Source organism: Epinephelus fuscoguttatus, linkage group LG11 (assembly GCF_011397635.1).
Source record: "Epinephelus fuscoguttatus linkage group LG11, E.fuscoguttatus.final_Chr_v1".
NCBI lineage: Eukaryota > Metazoa > Chordata > Actinopteri > Perciformes > Serranidae > Epinephelus > Epinephelus fuscoguttatus.
In genome coordinates, this window is record NC_064762.1 from 44,193,095 (window position 1) to 44,212,248 (window position 19,154).

Below are 19,154 nucleotides of genomic sequence, written 5' to 3' on the forward strand. Positions count from 1 at the left end.
ATTTAAGAGTAGCCTTTTATTGTGACCATCCTAATGCTTATTAACAAGTATTTTGCACCTAGAATTTTTGAGAAATTAGTTTTTAGTGTGGATAAAAAAAAAATCTCAGATCTTTAACACAAACTTGTGATTTTCACAGGTTTAAGTTAAAGATCTGAGAGAGATCTGGGAGCAAAAGCAAATGTTGTGCATTTTTTCCCTTTTAATTAATGACCACAGAATAAAAGTGAGTCTCTTGTACATTGGCTGGCTGTCTGCTACACAACCTACAGTGGATTGATCTAGATTTAAATCTAGCTGCCACTGTGTTAAACACTGAGTCACTGTCTCCCTGGTGCTTTGTGTTATCACCTTACCTATTAACTGTGTTGCCAAGTTGTTGCTTCTGCCATTGTCTAAGAATTCCTTCCTATGAACTATTTAGGAAAAACAAAAACTTTTTTTTGGATAACCCATTAATCTAACCATCTTTATTCCACATAAACATACAAGTACAAAGACAGAATAGCTGATAAAATCAGACAGGGAAACAGAGGAGATAAACCTGTTGAGCCACTGCCAGCAATGTGTGTCACTTACTGGATTTCAGGAAGTTATTCGCTCAGCATGATTCCCATAGTTCCAGTTGCGAGTTGACAGACTCTACACTCCACACACCACTGCAGGCTTCTGTCATGAAGTATGTTTCCTAAACACACAGACGATAAATACAGCAGAAGAGAGAGGATGGTAAGAAGCTATGTTGAGAAAGTTGGTTTATTTACATGTCTGTGAAAATGCCTATTTTTTGGGGACTTTATTCAATAATTTTTTTGGTGTTGGTGTTTTTAGGAACAGGATCACTGAGGCTGAGCTGGTTGTTTACAATGTGACCTCTTTTCTAATTGTGGAAAAAATCTTTTCTATGGTGCCTTAGCCTTAGCTATGTAAATTTGTCTGTGCCAGTGTGTGAAATGATTGAGGTTATGATAAAATCACTTTTGCTGATAGTTTGTTTGCTATAAATTTCTTTGCTCTGACTCATTTGCATCTTTGTAGAATTAGCCTGTGCAGTATTTGCTGTGTGTTTTCAGTGAAGGGATCGATATTTTTGGCTTAGACTTGCGAAAGCTTTTTTGGACTGACAAAGTAATCATATACACAAATTCTTTTGACATTAATAATGGTCCAATTAAATCCCATTTATTTGTCTTGGTAGATCAACAAGCGTTTCTAAGAACTTGAATATACCCTGTGATTGTTTGATATATATAATATTTCAGCAGTTTGACTTAAATATTTAAAATTCTTGTCATTATTAGTGCAGTTTTTCACAGTTTTGAACAATTATTAATGTAGCAGAGATATAGGTTTTCATAGAGATCATCGAGATATATATTTTCATAGTATTTATGCTTTCAATTCTTCCCTGTCTCTTTTATCCTTTTTAAAAAGTGTAATGAGAGCAAAAGCAGTACTAACATTACTATAAGACAAAATATCAATACTTTAGACATTGCTGTTGATTTTTTTTTTTTTTTTTTTTTTTTACTAAATATGTATTTGTCATCCAGAAATGATAACAACAAACTTCAAGTCTAAGTATAACAAAGAAATATAAAAAGAGGAGAGGCAGAGGAGGGCAGCACATTTGCATTCTCAGCCACTCAATGTAGAAGACACAAGTAAGAGAGACCTCTTGTCTACTTGTTGTTTGTCTACTTCTCTGACCCTGACATCAATACACTCACCTGTTTGGTTCTCTACTTTAAACTTTCTTTTACAGAACACATGCAAGTTATAAAGTTCTTATGATTAGTAAGTGTCTGAAATCCCCATTTACTGCTCACTACAGTTAATTATTAATCAGAATCAGAATCAGAAATACTTTATTGATCCCCGAGGGGAAATTATTTATGTTACAGGTGCTCCTTCCAAGAGAGGAAAGATACGTGAAAATATAAGAAATTTAAACAATAGTATTTACAAATATACAGTTAAATAAACAGGAATTATTAACAAACATAAACATATACAGTACAGGCCAAAAGTTTGGACACACCTTCTCATTCAATGTGTTTTCTTTATTTTCATGACTATTTACATTGTAGATTCTCACTGAAGGCATCAAAACTATGAATGAACACATGTGGAGTTATGTACTTAACAAAAAAAGGTGAAATAACTGAAAATATGTTTTATATTCTAGTTTCTTCAAAATAGCCACCTTTTGCTCTGATTACTGCTTTGCACACTCTTGGCATTCTCTCCATGAGCTTCAAGAGGTAGTCACCTGAAATGGTTTTCCAACAGTCTTGAAGGAGTTCCCAGAGGTGTTTAGCACTTGTTGGCCCCTTTGCCTTCACTCTGCGGTCCAGCTCACCCCAAACCATCTCGATTGGGTTCAGGTCCGGTGACTGTGGAGGCCAGGTCATCTGCCGCAGCACTCCATCACTCTCCTTCTTGGTCAAATAGCCCTTACACAGCCTGGAGGTGTGTTTGGGGTCATTGTCCTGTTGAAAAATAAATGATCGTCCAACTAAACGCAAACCGGATGGGATGGCATGTCGCTGCAGGATGCTGTGGTAGCCATGCTGGTTCAGTGTGCCTTCAATTTTGAATAAATCCCCAACAGTGTCACCAGCAAAACAGCCCCACACCATCACACCTCCTCCTCCATGCTTCACAGTGGGAACCAGGCATGTGGAATCCATCCGTTCACCTTTTCTGCGTCTCACAAAGACACGGCGGTTGGAACCAAAGATCTCAAATTTGGACTCATCAGACCAAAGCACAGATTTCCACTGGTCTAATGTCCATTCCTTGTGTTTCTTGGCCCAAACAAAATTTTTCTGCTTGTTGCCTCTCCTTAGCAGTGGTTTCCTAGCAGCTATTTGACCATGAAGGCCTGATTCGCGCAGTCTCCTCTTAACAGTTGTTCTAGAGATGGGTCTGCTGCTAGAACTCTGTGTGGCATTCATCTGGTCTCTGATCTGAGCTGCTGTTAACTTGCGATTTCTGAGGCTGGTGACTCGGATGAACTTATCCTCAGAAGCAGAGGTGACTCTTGGTCTTCCTTTCCTGGGTCGGTCCTCATGTGTGCCAGTTTCGTTGTAGCGCTTGATGGTTTTTGCGACTCCACTTGGGGACACATTTAAAGTTTAAAGTTTAAAGTTTAAAATTTTCCGGACTGACTGACCTTCATTTCTTAAAGTAATGATGGCCACTGGTTTTTCTTTAGTTAGCTGATTGGTTCTTGCCATAATATGAATTTTAACAGTTGTCCAATAGGGCTGTCGGCTGTGTATTAACCTGACTTCTGCACAACACAACTGATGGTCCCAGCCCCATTGATAAAGCAAGAAATTCCACTAATTAACACTGATAAGGCACACCTGTGAAGTGGAAAATACTCCACATAGCTGGGGGGCACAGGCTTTGAGCACCCTGGGGCTGACACCATCAGGGCCTGCGGCCTTATTTGAGTGAAGTCTCATCAGTTGTCTTTTCACATGGTCAGCAGTGAAGCACACTGTGGAGGTGACGACACGTGGGGGAGGGGTGTAGTCGTCATGATGGAGAGTGCAGTCAGTCTGGCCACGGGGGGAGGAGGTGCGAGAGGGAGGAGTGGGGGAGGAGGATATCATACAGCGAGGGGGGAATCAGTTTAATCCATCAATCAATTCTTTATTTGTCATTGTCATAATAACACAGTTATAAATAATGAGATATTGTTATGAGCAACTTAATACTGACACAGAAGCATTTTTAGAAAGTGCAAAAACTGCATATGACATTAATGTCCAGAGAAGCCTAGCAAAAGTATTAAAAAGTGCATTAAATGCATATGACTGTATGACAGTAAGTCCAGCACAGCAAAAACACAAAACCACAAATACCCAGACATTTAAGGACAGTAACATTACAGCAGCAGAAATAGACATTCATCGGTCACTCATGTGCTAGAGAGAAAAGTGCAGTGGTACAGTCTTCAACCGCCATCCTCTGTGTGAAACAGAACAGGGGTTGGGGCAGTAGACAGAGGTGAGTGGAATGTTGTGTGGGAGCTGCAGCAATGCAAGACCTAGTTCACAGTTATTGTAGTGGTGGAATGTGGTGTGTGAAGATGGATGGGGGGCAGAAAGGGGGAGGGCTGTTCATTTAGTAGACTCACAGCCTGAGGGTAGAGGCTGTGGGCAAGTCTGGTGGTTCTGGTGCGGATGGACCTGTATCTCTTCCCAGAGGGCAGCAGGTGGAAGAGGTGATGTGCAGGGTGGTGCTGGTCACGCAGGATGTTGTGTACCCGCCGCACTTGTATAGTGCCTTTCTAGTCTTCCAGCCACTCAAGGCACTTTTTACACTACGCGGCACATTCACCCATTCACACACATTCAAACACTGGTGGCCGAACTGGTACCATACAAGGTGCCACCTGCTACTCAGTTTTTAATACACTCACACACCAATGGAACAGCCATTGGGGGCAATTTGGGGTTCAATATCTTGCCCAAGGATACTACAACATGCGGACCGGAGGAGCTGGTGTTCAAATCGACAATCTTCTTTAGTGGACGACCCGCTCTACCTTCTGAGCTCAAGTGCATATTTGGACCATACAAGCACCAAAAAGCCCCTGTCACACTTTTCCTTATTTTCTGTCATAATGTTTTAAGTAATTCCTGGGAGCAAAAACCTTGGTTTTAGGTCATTCTGAATACTCCATTCCCAACAGTGTTTTTTTTTTTTTTTTGTATTCTTTAGAGACAAGCTGACATCTATTTGTGACGGATTGATTTATATGGTCATCATCTCAAGTATTAACATCACATAGTCTACACTGCTAAATGTAGCTAGATACTTATGTCACGGAAATATGTAATCTTGATGTTGTTCAGTTCAGCCCAATTTTGAATCATTTCTGTTGGATCATGTCTAGTTTTCAACATATTTGCTTCAAAGCTTTTATTGGTCTTTTTTTGTACAGTAGAAAGTGCTGCTATCCTCTACAATCATTCTGCTGGCTACAATGGCTTTTCAGAGACACCAAGGGTGCAGCTGACACATGGGAGAAGATTGCCTTTCTGGCAGACATCTACTCATTTTAACCCAAACCACAAATAAGCTTAAATCCTTTCCTGGCTGAAAGCCCTCTGTTAACCCTTTTCCACCAATTATCTGTGGTTCCTTTTAGGATTCTGTTACCCCTTTTCCACCAATTATCTCTGGTTCCTTTTAGGTTTCTTGGAACCTGGGTGCTATCCAGCAAACCAGCCCGTGTTTCCATCAGGTTTGCATGGAACCATTATAATCAAGGATGTGATATCAACTAAGGGAGTTGCAAAATGCACATCAGAAGTTAACACTACCAACAAAATTGTAGAATACAACTATTAACTGTGAACTTTTATTCTGTTATTACAGAAAAAAACAAAACAAGAATGAATAGTTTTAGTGAGACCACTGCATGCTTTTTATTTGTCTAACAATTTCTCACTTGACTTTCCATTGTTGCCTTCTCCATTCTCTCTTTCCAACCTGTAGAATATGACATGCCCACTAATGCTGTCACACTTTGCACTTTAGGTCAAGGAAAACCTGCTATTTTTGGTTCCAGCTTAGAAACAACTTTTCAGGTTCTGAACCAATTTACTTACAGTCAGAATGGTCTGAATGGTTCAAAATTGGGTGTGAACTGGTTCCATGTTGGTGCAAAAGGGGTATGTGTGAAGTTCTGCCAACAGTGCCCAGATGTAGAAAATCCAGAAATGCTGACCAATCAGAGCAGACTGGGCTTTTTCAGTAGAGGGGCTTAAAGAGACAGGTGCTACAATGGAGTCTCTTCAGACAGAGGGTGAATACAGGTGTATTTGGGCTGACAGTATAAAGCAAATAATGTGTGTTTTGAACATTAAAGACTGTAAACACATTTTGGAAGAAACCCATAATACAAGTGAACCTGAAAATGAGCATAATTGGTCCCTTTTAAATTGCATCCCATTGGACTAGGGATGCACCGGAATGAAAATTTGTGTCCGAAGCCAAATAAAATTAAACGCTGGGCCGAATACCGAGTACCGAATACCGAATGCCGTTGTTTAGTTTTTCATTAGTTTTTACAGATGAACCCCCTCCAGATAAGTGTTGTCACGGTACCAAAATTGGGACCCATGGTATGATACCAGTGATAGTATCACGATACCACAACGAAAATGAGGCAGATGTGCCTTTTGTCATTTATAAAAAGATAAATCACTTTTGTATAATGTATGATATTTCAATGGAATAAATTACTTACTGACTTATTCATACTTCAAAAACGGCATCAGTAAGTGATTAACATAGCGGGGATTGAAATAAAATAAATACATAAAATAAAAATCAACCAGCCACCCTCCTCCCCTGACAAGTTAAGAACAGTCCCTTAAGTGCGGTGAGGTTTGTGGACCGTTACCTGCCACAAAGAGAGAAATGTGAACGGCTTGTTTCTCCTCTGACACGTCACATACCTGTGTGCTGCCACGGCTCAGCTGTTCAGGTACTTTTGGGCAGTCATGACACCAACAAAAGGAAATTATTGGACCTGGAACTGGGCTTCTCCGTTGCTGGTAAACCGTTATCTCGCGCCGCGGAGCACTATGGCCGCCGTATTTGACAGGAATACATTCCTGTCTGTGTCTGTGACCCCCGTTCAGCCCACAACCGTTCGTTTCTGCTGCTGGTTGAAATCTGTACTCGCACAGCGTGCTCCTGAAAGATTTCTTTTGCTCGCACAAAACTATTTTTAGTTGCAACTGCCGACATTTTACTCCGTCCGTCACCGCACGCTGTTTGATTGCGTCATCAAAACACGCCACTATTATTCGTCCTTGCTTTTCACTTGCTCCACCGAATACCGAATGTGTGTTTTTTTTGCAATATTCAGCCAAATATATTCGGTTACCGAATATTGGGTGCATCCCTATGTTGGACCTTCACACATGATCAGATTGACATTTAAATATCTTTACTTAAGTATCTTCATGCATTTCTCACTCACTTTTAATTCTGAACAGGTCTCCATTCTGGCATCTTAAAAATGATGAAAATCCTCTGCTGCTGAACCATCCAGCAACACTGGATCTTGTGGACTCACAGCCAACACTATGTGGAAGCTTCTGCTAGCTGCTGTTAAAATTAACGTGAAGAGGACACGCCAATAAAGGTGTGTACACTGGAAACCAATGTGAAGTTTGGATTTATTATTACTAGTTTAACATTACTTTTTGTTTATGTGTTTTCCACCCACTTTTTGTTATATTATAGGAGAGGGGGGTCTAGCTAGTGTTAGCTGGCTGTCACAGGTCCATTTGTGGTGATTGCAAACACCCAGTTTGTCAGGACTCGCAGGCAGTGCTGTAACCTCAGCACTCCGAATTTTACTGAATGTAAAAAACTCCAGTAATGTACAAAGTAATGAAGAGAATGCTCACATCACAGATGCAACAAAGGAACGGCCAACAACACCCATACAAGGATATATCAACAATTCAATTACAGTACCAATAGTATTACAGTAAAATGAGTAAATAAGAGTAAAAATATCCTTTAGAAAGACAATTTCGCGTTGGTGTACCTGGTACAGACAAGTTTCAAAGTCCATGGCTTAAAATGTTGACCAGCCCCAAAGTCACACTCGGAATTTTAATGACAAAGCTGGTACATAGATCAAAAGCATTGATGTAATGAGATAATTATTAAGTTCAGAAACCCTCAGAGCATTATTAATAATTGGCTTGACTTTTATTTGTTCAGTAGTTACTGGAGGTACTTTTTTTGACAGGATACACTGTGGTGCACAGTTCCAGGGCAGTTATTATCCGGCTCAACATCTGCAGTGATAGTTTTGGTGTCTGGCCTTTTTTGCACATTCTCTGAGCAAATCTGGTAAGAAAACACACTGACAATCTATTATAAATTATATAAAAGCTATATATCATATCAAATATCTGATTCTAAAAAATAATAAAAATATGCATTCTGTGCTTGCCCACCCTTTCCTGCTCCTCTTCCTCTTGTTGTTCTCCTAGAGTTCCAATTCCCTCTGTCTTTCTTCCCACATGATGAAATTTCAAAATTTGCCTGTCAACTTAGTCTATATTTGCCTTGGCCAAACAGCCTCGGCCTATCACTGCTGTTTGTGAGAGTGTTTTTAAAATTATTTATCTATTTCACATATTTGTCATTTGACACACACAAGTTTCTTTTAGTTTAGTTTTTTAATATGGGCATCACAGTAGCAATAGGGTTGTACATATATGCACAAGAACCATATTTTGTTTAGTGTTTGTAGTGAAATGCTAATTTGCAATGCGTTTACAGGAGGCTTTTTATAAAGGTAAAATGGTAAATGAAAAGAACACAAATATACACAAAAAATACATCCACAAATTTATACACAGAAATCCATCCACACAGAATACAGGTGTGCCATAGCAAACAGATGACAAAGACTGAATATTAGCTCTACCTGTGATTAGAAAAGAGCAGACAAACAGTTTCTTGGACCTTTTTTCAGCAAATGTGTTTGTAAAGGTAAGAAATTGAAAGTGATAATGGTGATGTATTGGAATTCAACTCACAGGGGTAGATCTAATCAGCTCTGTTCCAAAACATCTACCTTCTGAATAGCTCCTAACTTTCTGAGGGGTGGATGTTATAAAAATAATTGAAAAGTTAGAGTGATTAAAGCAGCTATGCGGAACTTTTTACAATTAATAAAACTGTCCCTAGTTCGTATCCCCCCCCTTGAAGATCCGCATATTTATTTGAACCCAACAGCGACAAAAAAGCGTTTCTCTATATGGCTATTTAGCGTAGCCTCGCTCGGGTCGGACACACAGTGGAAGTCAGCAAACCAGAATACGGCACCCAAGGCGGAAGTGATTCTGCTCGCCCGCAGCGATTAAACCACGGAAGAAGGAGCCGTGTTTACAGTGTTCTTCGAGTAAGCAGTACGCAACGGGCATTGCTGAACACATAATGCCAAACAGTTTTACCAGAGATGTATCTATGAAGACTTGGTTGTACTTTTGATGTCATGGCGGATAAAGAAGGAGCATCATCTAAAATTATCTGTGACTGTGACCATGAACACAAATATACAGCAGGCAGTTGTCCTCAGTTTATTATAAGAAATTCAGAGCTACACCAGAACATTTATGAACAGGTCTTACTTTACTACTAATTTGTGTTAGCATGTTTCCACTAATTACTTGGACTGACCTAACGTTAGTGGCGTTAGCTTTGCAAGCAAAGGCTGCAGGTAACAGCTTTACTGTGTTAGGATTATGTTATGTCTTCACTGTGTATCTTAACATAAAAGAATACTCAGACGATTTGGGAGTTATGCCCTTTCTCTATCATTTTCATATTGAGACAACATGATCGATATCTTTTTTGTGTCTGTACGTCCAGTGGCTGGGTCTCAGCGGTTAGCAATGCGCTTATAGGGGGTCAGTACGTCCTGCGTTGTGATCCGCGGAGGGATACACTGGTGAGCAGGCACAGACGTAGCTTGTAAACAAAACTCAGCTGTTTATTTAGCCTAGCAATATCTCCGGACTATAGTAGCTGCAATGGACAACTTTTAACGCGATTTTGAAGAGTTTCTTGTAGCGGACACAGATCCAGAGCCATACCTGTTTGAGCCAGAGTACACAGATGAGGAACTCCATGTGTTGGATGCTGAGCAGGTGAGAAGAGAGGCTGAATCCTCCGCTCCCATTTTGCTGCACAGAATGGGATTCGGTGCTACCATCGTTGGGGAGATATATCATCAGGAGGAAAAGCGCCGCAGAGAGTGCATCACAAGGAGTGAAAACTTTGCAGCAATCACTAATCCTGGCATGATTGAAACTTTTTTTTCATGTTCCTAAGATGAACTGGAAAAAAACGCTGCAGGCCTGCAGGAGCTGATGGACAGCTTTCAGTCGGGTGAGTAATATCATCTGTGTCGTCCCTTCGTTTGCTTTTACCGAGTGACCTAGCGTACCTGTTCCAGAGCCAGCTGCAGCTGTTGCTCACCGGTGTATTCCTCCGTGCAAGATGTACTGCTAACTGCTGTCTCAATATGAAAATGATCGAGAAAGGGCATAACTCCCAAATTGTCGGAGTATTCTTTTCACATAATAATGCGGACTCAACAGATGACTTGTTAACTGTTTATTCCTCCTTACACCGAACGTACACGGCTGCTTCTCATTGTTTCCAGTAGCACAACAATGGTTACTACATTACCCAGAATAACTTGAGGCTCACACTACTACGGTAGCCTTAGTAGCTCAAAATACACAACAGATTAGATTAGATCAGAACAGAAACACGACAGGACAATTTACTGAGTAATTTTGTTGCTTCCACTAATTACTTGGACTGACCTGACGTTAGTTAATCCTTTCGCTCTCCAAAACAAATGCATGCGGTAATTGCCGGCTGCAGTCGGAATTTTATGACACCAGGCAGTGGGTGTCATACTGCTTCGACCAAAGGGGCGCTATAATCAACGAAAACGAAAAGTTCCGCACAGCTGCTTTAAAAAATAAACTCCTCCTACACCGTTTATTGTATGGGCTTCAAACTCGCGCACATGACAGATCAACTCGTCCTAATCAAATATTCTGTATAACTTTTTCATTACTCGAATGGTTTGGATTTTATGGCATCTTCCAGGTGATGTCTTACAAAACCTCCTGACGATTTTTTGTGCCACCTAGACACACTATGCCCACTGCGACCGGTAGGAATCCAAACCAACACTGGCTCGTTCGTGTCATCAAGACCTACAAATCACGCGCTGCAACCACTAACCTATCTCCAACAGGAAGTGCGCTATTGCCCTTTCAATGTAAGATGACCTTTTTCACTAATTCTCTCTCTCAAAAAATATTTGCTCCTACACCGTTTATCATAACTGCTTCAATCTTGCACACATGACAGGTCTACCCCTGGTGAACATTACTTGTGAAGGACTTTGTCATTACTGGAACGGTTTGGATTTTAGAAGTGTTCTAAGGTGCAGGACACAAATCCTCATGATGATCTCTGTAAGAAAAGATGAGGGCCAACACATCGTAAACTTGTGTCTAAGATCACATTTTTGAGGTCATGGACATAAAAGCTATATATGTATGCGTTCAGAACAAGTTTATCTGTCGGGTGATGCCTTCAGATTGAAGATTGGACCCACAGTTTGGGAACTGGAAGGACTAGTTCGAGACATTTTCAACCCATTCTGCTCTCACTCTGCCTGCCTGTCAGCCACATGCGGTCCTTAATTAGCATAACAAAAGCTTCACTTTGACAGACACAAGAGTGTGTAAATACAAGATCTCCAGGTCAAACTCTTCTGCCTCATTTAGAAACTTACATCCTCACAGCAGTCACACTTCAAGCACACTTCCACTAGGTCACACTATTTCAAATGATTATGGATGTGTTGTTTGATTGTCATGTCAAAGTTTTATTACATCACATGGCTAATGTCTACAGCTTTCAAAATATAAGCTCACACCACTTCATAAGAACCCTTTACATTTTTCAAATTGAGTTTGACAATGATTGCATTCATTTGTTGTACACTGAAGCTTTCAACAGGTCAAGAGGTTTTAAATGACTTTAAAAATGAAGTATTTCCATTTATTTTATCAATTTTTTGTCTCTGAACCCAAGTGATTGACCTGGAGGGTTGCAGTAAATCACCTCATTTCAAGTACAAGTCATTAACAGTGTTACAAACATCAGGAAAGAATATACATCTTTGAGGAAATGTTACATTCATCAACGCAGTAGCCTCATCAAACACCTTTCTTTTGATTTGATTGACAGAAAAATAAAATGCTGTCTTTTTGATGCATACAACATTATGTATACTTAGTGCAATCTGTAACTCCCTCTGTCACAAACAGGAAGTATGTAAACATGTGAGATATGTCATTCCACCACAGAAACAAGGATATGCAACTCACTCATGCATTACTGTGTAACTATGACCAATACAACTGATGCATCAGCCTGCTTCCTGCCATTAAAGCAACAGAATCTTCATTTTAATATTTCTTATGTATATTTCAGGCTGAAGTAGTTCTTTGACCTAGCTCAGGGCCTAATAACAACTATTAAATTCTCCTTGACATGTATGGAAATTATTTCAATTTTTTCCCCCCTATAAAAACATTAGAACTATGAAACAAACCATTAAACAATTAAAATCCTCAAAACATAGTTAATATTTAATATGTATATTTCACGCTACAGTAGTTCTAAAAGATTGACTTGTTCAAAGTGGCAAAAATATTAATATATTATATTTTTACAGCAGTTTTTGGAAAGGTGATATTTTCTGTCTATAGGGATTTATACATTATTTTATTGAAGAAATTAAACACCACCTACAGTATATACCACCGTTTTCCATCTGTCACATACTACTACAACCTTTAATACTGATAACTCTGTTGCTACATTTATGATCATGACTGTTAAATACATACTGTATTGTTATCCAGTTAAAATTTATATTATGTACATATATATTCATGTACTTACATCACAATATGTTACACACAAAACAGGAGTACTGTCACAACAGGCCTTTGTCTTTTACACAATACATGGGGTACACTTCAATTCTTAACAGCATGACAAACACCATGTTGTTGTTGACATTATATAATTTCTTTATCATGACAGTGTATTACATTTCAATGTGGATGTTGCATTCTATTGACATAGCTTGTTTTATCAACATTTTGCCTCTCACAAATAATTCAAAATCTCTACGTGAGCTGGAAGTTGAAAAAGTGTGAAGCCGAGGTCCTGACAACGCTGCTCGCAGCTTTAATTAGGGACCGAGCCCGAAGGCAGAGGACTGCTGACAGAGCAGTCATCGCCAAAGGCGAGGACCCTATTGTTTTTGCTGCGTTTATTATTCTTTATTATTTCTTCCGCCGCCTCTTTGAGCTGGAATTTGACCCCCTAAACATGCTCAAAAACTCACCAAAATTGGCACACATGTCAGACCTGGTGAAAAATTTTAGAAAATCAAAAAATTAACCCCTGAAGTGCCAAAATGGGCTCTCTAGCGCCACCTAGGCACACTAAAATGGCCGCTGCTGCCCATCGGAACGTCACAGAAACATGAAACCAAAACTGCCATGTTCGTGTCATCAAGCCCTAAAAATCACGCGCTGACAACCCTGACCTAAATCAAAGTAAGATTTCGCCTCAAAACTGCTCTTCCTAAAAAAACATCTCCTCCTACACCGTTTATTGTATCGGCTTCAAACTCGCACACATTTCAGATCAACTCCTGCTAATTAGATCTTCTGTATAACTTTTTCATTACTCAAACGGTTTGGATTTTATGGGCTCCATAAGGTGACATGTCACAAAACGGCCTGACGATCTTCGAAAGCTGCGCCGTAGGAAATGAATGGCAGCAGGGGGAGAAAGGGACCAATCTTAGGGCTTTTTCTAGCCTTTACAGCATCTCCATACTTTGTGCTACAGACTCCATTCCAACTCTCAAATCTTGCCACAGGTCTCATCTATTCACTCATATTTTCATCTTTTTCATATCTTTTACCGTTTTTAATCTGTGCCTCTCAAAGTACCATGAGCAAATGTGGAGAAATTGTCAGTTTATAATGGGTGTGTATTGCACAGAATGCTGTGAGCTAGAGTGGAGCTGTTCAGCAACTCAGCATACAGAATGAAGAGTCTGTGCCTTGTGATGCCAGAACAGATTTGTTGTAAGGTCAGATTTGCTGTAAGGTAATGCACATGACACAAACATGAGCATTTCTTATCTAAACTACTGACTGTACTTCATGTATTAGAAGCTAATGCTGCTGCCATGGTCCTGCCAGATGCCTCCTCCTGCTGCTGTTACCATTAGTCATACCTCTAATATTATACATATGATTACTGTCACATATGTATACTATCAGTTATTAATATATACTTTCAACATACTGTACCACAATAGCCAAAATCATAATTATAATATTATTACTTTCAATAATGTTGTTGTAAGCGATTACCGTTACTGTCTGTCCTGCATCTCTCTCTGCCTCTCTCTCTGTGTCATACAGATTACTGTTAATTTATTATGCTGATCTGTTCTGTACGACATCTATTGCACGTCTGTCCGTCCTGGAAGAGGGATCCCTCCTCAGTTGCTCTTCCTGAGGTTTCTACCGTTTTTTACCCGTTAAAGGATTTTTTGGGGGGAGTTTTTCCTTTTCCGCTGTGAGGGTCCTAAGAACAGAGGGGTGTTGTATGCTGTAAAGCCCTGTGAGGCAAATTGTGATTTGTGATATTGGGCTTTATAAATAAAATTGATTGATTGATTGATTGATAAATAAATAAATACACAAATACATAATAACAACAATCATAATATTAACTGCTCACTTACTAAATATAATCATTTCCTGTTGTGTTCATATGTAACATCATAATTTAACTGTTACATCTTTTCTAAGTTACTGATCAGAACACTAGAGGGATACAGAAAACATGCAACATCAAGCCTATCTATTTTCTTTAGAGATGCATTTGTTTGATTCAAATTACCCTTTTCATATTTTCATGACTGAAACAGTTGCACATGAACACATCAGGAGTGAAAGAACCACAAAGTCTAACATGCATAAATACATACATTCACAGTCGTAACAGAGACCAACAACCAACATGTGGCAGACACAGACCAACACATCTACAATCACTAACAGCTGTGAAAACCATGATTATATTAATTAACTCTCTACACACTACACTGTTCACAACAGCTAACTCTCCACTCATTCCACCTGTAACACATGATTTGTTTCACCGAACATCTCTACACAGTAATCATATCCACATACTAAAAACATTTCCACACAATACACCCAAATCTCCCTATAATACACAATCTTCAAACGATGGAGTGGGACAGACTCTACACTAACACAAATTCATGTGAGTGCAAACCTACACAATGTCAACACAACAACAAACTACAAGTCAGTTTCCTCTTAAAACCCTACAGATAAACACAATGACAACAACAATAATAACACCACCACTACCTACATTTGCACTGGGACTCTGTATGAGTCACATGAAGCTACACAAACCAACCTGATCTAATCCACATCTAAATAACACTACACATCCACCTCTACATCCTCAAACAACCTGTCTAAGTCCTCTAGCTCACCCTGATCATCTCTCATAGTAAAACTACACAGAATACCTTCATGATCACTGAAGTACGTGGGCATCACTGCACATTCCACATCATACTGTGCTGTTTTAACATAAACGTGATCAATTAATGTCCCCTTCTCTGTTGATTCTTGTGTTACATGCTGATGAAATCCTTTTTGCCCCATGAATTTACAAATTGATGATTTTTTCAAAATGTTTTCATTAAAATCTCCCATCACTACAATTGTGTCACTAATTGGATTCAACCAATCAAGTAATTTCCCCAGATTTTGTTTCAATAAAGAATTTGGATGACATGGTGGACGGTAAATCACTGCCATCAGAATGTTAAATTTGGTACACAGGCACACCAAACACTCCAGATTCAAATCGGGTGCCTGTAGAATGGTACAGTCCAAATTGCCTACACTGTACAAACCAACTCCACCATGTTCTAGATCCTGGAGCTCTAACAATTTGGGGTGACTGCTGCTGTAACACAAACCTCGCGGACAACTGTGGAAAGTACATCCATCAATTTGGACACTGTCTAACGAGGACTGTGCAGTGAGCCACATTTCTGTGACAGCTATACCGTTGAGCTGTAAATGCTGTGTGCAAGACACCAAATCCACCAGGTGGCGACTTAAATTTTGAACGTTCATTAAATACACAGAGAAACTGTGTGCACTTAATGAAGGTTTAGGTTGCTCAATCAAAAATGGAGGCATGCTGTCTAAGGCCTCCTTTATTGCATCCTTGCAGTAAATGGCCTTCTCTTCAAAATCCCTGATGATCAGTCCAGATAAAGCCCTAACACGACTCAGAGCTACATACGCCTGCCCAAGTGCAAACACCTTCTTCAAAGACACCACAGCCTCATCTACCGTTAATCCCTGCACTTTATGCACTGCACACGCCCACGCTAGCGTAAGAGGAAACTGAAGTCGCAGACCACCTGCTTTAGTTGCCTTCTCCTCCTCGGGATCAATAGCAGTAGAATACCTGCATTCTACTGCCGCACGTGCACGTGTTTTCCTCCTCTGTGAGCCAATTTTGTTATCATCAAATTTGACATAAACTGTTTTAGGAAAACTTTCATCATCACCAAAATCAATCTGAGTTACCGTGCCACATGCGCCATTAACCAGACCGTCCTCAACATCTACGTTCTTACATAACATAACACACGCATTCCTTGCCAAACACAAACTCTCCGGTAAACATGTCTCCACCGCATCACTATGATGCCCTGTTGTACATTCCAATTGGTCTGTTTTCCTGTTATGTTTGAAATCTTTGGCTTCTATCTTAACATAATCTGGACACATGGTAATCAACTGCATAAAATTATGCTCACTTACTTGCATATTGGTTGGAAAAATATGCAAAGCAGAGCTCTCTTCCCCTGTCTCATGAGCCTTTAATATTCCAACATCACTAACTAACATGGGGGTGGCCTTTGAACGCACTCTCAACCTGTTCAGCAACGCTGCAAACACACTATCCTTCTGCCTAACTATGGTTTTCAACTCCATTACACTAAAGCCACACCACAGGTCCACACCAAGCTGACAACTATACAGAGGCTTCCCTTTAACGGGAGGCAACTGATAGAAGTCTCCAACAGCTATCACACTGACATTACCAAATGGGGAAAAGTCGCCCGTCTGCTTCACCTGCCTTAACCTACCATGAACATATGTCAACAGATTGTGGTCAACCATACTGATTTCATCTATGATTACAATTTGAAGGTGACTAAATTTGGCTCTCAAAGAGTTTAGTTTGTCCTCACCCAAAGGGATGTGAGATAAACCAGCATGTGTGCCAATACTGAATGTGTGATGAATTGTTGCTGCATTTAAATTGTATGCAGCTATGCCTGTAGGTGCGGTTAACAAAACACAAATATCGTCTGATTGATCACAAAGTGTGGACAACAATCTCCCTGCTTCATACTGAATAGTCCTAATTAAATGACTTTTCCCCATCCCTGCACCACCTGTCACAAACACATGCAGAGGTTCTGGGTTTTTACCCATCACCTTCTGCAAACACCACTGTCTGACCTTGTAAAACACAGCCATCTCTGTCTCATTCAGAGACCTAACTAAAGCTAAGCCCTCACTTCTACACATCACATTCCTCTTCCTCTCAAACTGCGCTACCTGTCTTCTACCAACAACCAAATCTGGCACATTCTCCAGACATTCTTGTAACTGCTCCTCTGCTATCTCAGATCCCTGCTGCTGCCTTCTCTCCTTTAAACACTCAAGGCGTTCAACTTCCTGTTCAGGACACAGCTCCCCCCAAGCATCCTCCTCATCTACGCCATGCTGCTCTGCAATCTCCTGCGCACGCTCTAAATCTGGACAAACTACATCAAACACTGCTCTATTATCCTTCACCACGTCCTTAACCAATGCACTGACCCGTCACTAAATGTCACACTTCCATCCTCATGGAACTGTTCAAACAGCTCAAAGCCTTCAGGTTTGAGGTCTGAGTCAGTTCTATAAGGAAGGAACAACTGCAGCAAACTCTGAAAATGCGCCTCCGGATGTTTTTCCAAACTAACGCGCATGTACCGAACAACCGCAAACTGAGTACGTGTTCTCCTCAAAATGAAGCCCAAATCATTTTTCAATCAAATCATGTCCGTAGACTTTTCGTTTTTGGAAAGAACACGATACTCCGACGCAAATGTCGCCATACACATATTTTACAAACACATCACTGTCGGGCCTGTTCCTATATCTATCCACGAAGCTCGTCATCCACATGTCTTCTGTCCTAAGATCATGTGCAGATGCTCTCTGCTTCAAAACACTGAGGGGTAAACTCATCTTCATTACTTCAATTTTTCCCTGTCGGCACAAACACAACCTTCCTAGAGCACTCCTTCAAATGCAAGTTTGTTAACCTATACACTGCCTCCTGAGCACTAACGTCCCTATTATGCAAATACACACTGCCTAACTTCTTCAACACATCTTTAGCAGAGACATTTCCTTGGTTTTTCACTTATATAACGTCCATGGCTGCGAAAGCATAAGTTACAAAGCTCACGTCAATATTAGCGTTCCAACACTTCAACAACTGCTTGCTATACTGATTTACCCAAACTTCATTTACTCCTCTCTTATAAACTACCTTGGTCTTGTTTTCCATACTCCTATATACCATTTCAAAGATCTCCTGATTAATGCCCACACTCATAAATAACTCCTCTACACTACCAAACAATTCACTTTCCACTGCTTTCTTAACAGACTTCAAAATAGACTTCACTGTGTCTTTTCTCATGTTATTCCTACGTTCAAAACACCTGCAGACTGGTTTGGCTTCTGACTGAGGATCCTCCTGTCTTCTCTGCCTCCTTCTTGTCACACATGCATTTTTTTTCTTCTACTTTACAAATAAATGTACGCTCAGAAACAGGTTTTGGGAAATTAAAACGACATACCGTCTTCTTTTTCCTGCATGACTTTGAATGTCGTTTGGAATGTGTTTGCACTGATGACACAATGCCCACGGACGGGCTTTAAAAACCTAAACCCATCATCAAACTGCAACAACTGCTTCAGAGACTCCTCATCCTTCAGCATACTCTGACTAATCCTTTGAGACCTCTGACCTCCCTTACCTTTACGCAACGCCACAGAAACACTCGACATCACCTGATCTATCTCTGACATGTACTGAGCAAAAAATATGTACTCTACATTACGTGCAAAACGACCATCACAGTGCATAATCCTATTGTTGAAATAACGCAACAGACTCAACTGATAACGCCGACTGTCATGGAAGGTCTTCTGACCCAGAGGAAACAACACAGGGAAACTCTTTGCTTCATTACTCTGGTCAGAAAGCATCCTAACTGGACTATTTCCCTCTGCAGGTGCTATATTCACAATGTCATCAAAATACTGATC

The 19,154-nt window shown here is 40.2% G+C and overlaps 1 protein-coding gene across 26 annotated transcripts in view; it reads left to right on the top strand.

Moving 5' to 3' along the window:
• The first annotated feature begins 612 nt into the window (after positions 1-612).
• The window catches only part of LOC125897346 (uncharacterized), a 177,269-nt gene continuing 158,727 nt past the window's right edge, over positions 613-19,154 (top strand). For 11 of the 26 annotated variants that reach the window (XM_049590600.1, XM_049590607.1, XM_049590610.1 and 8 more), the window contains exon 1: positions 9,416-9,951. In XM_049590600.1, the coding sequence (XP_049446557.1) occupies positions 9,933-9,951 (19 nt within the window). In that variant the 5' untranslated portion in view covers positions 9,416-9,932. Of the gene's footprint in view, positions 730-7,031; positions 7,181-7,798; positions 7,903-9,413; positions 9,952-19,154 lie in introns of those variants that run through there. The other 15 variants (XM_049590613.1, XM_049590614.1, XM_049590615.1 and 12 more) reach the window with 5 other exon arrangements.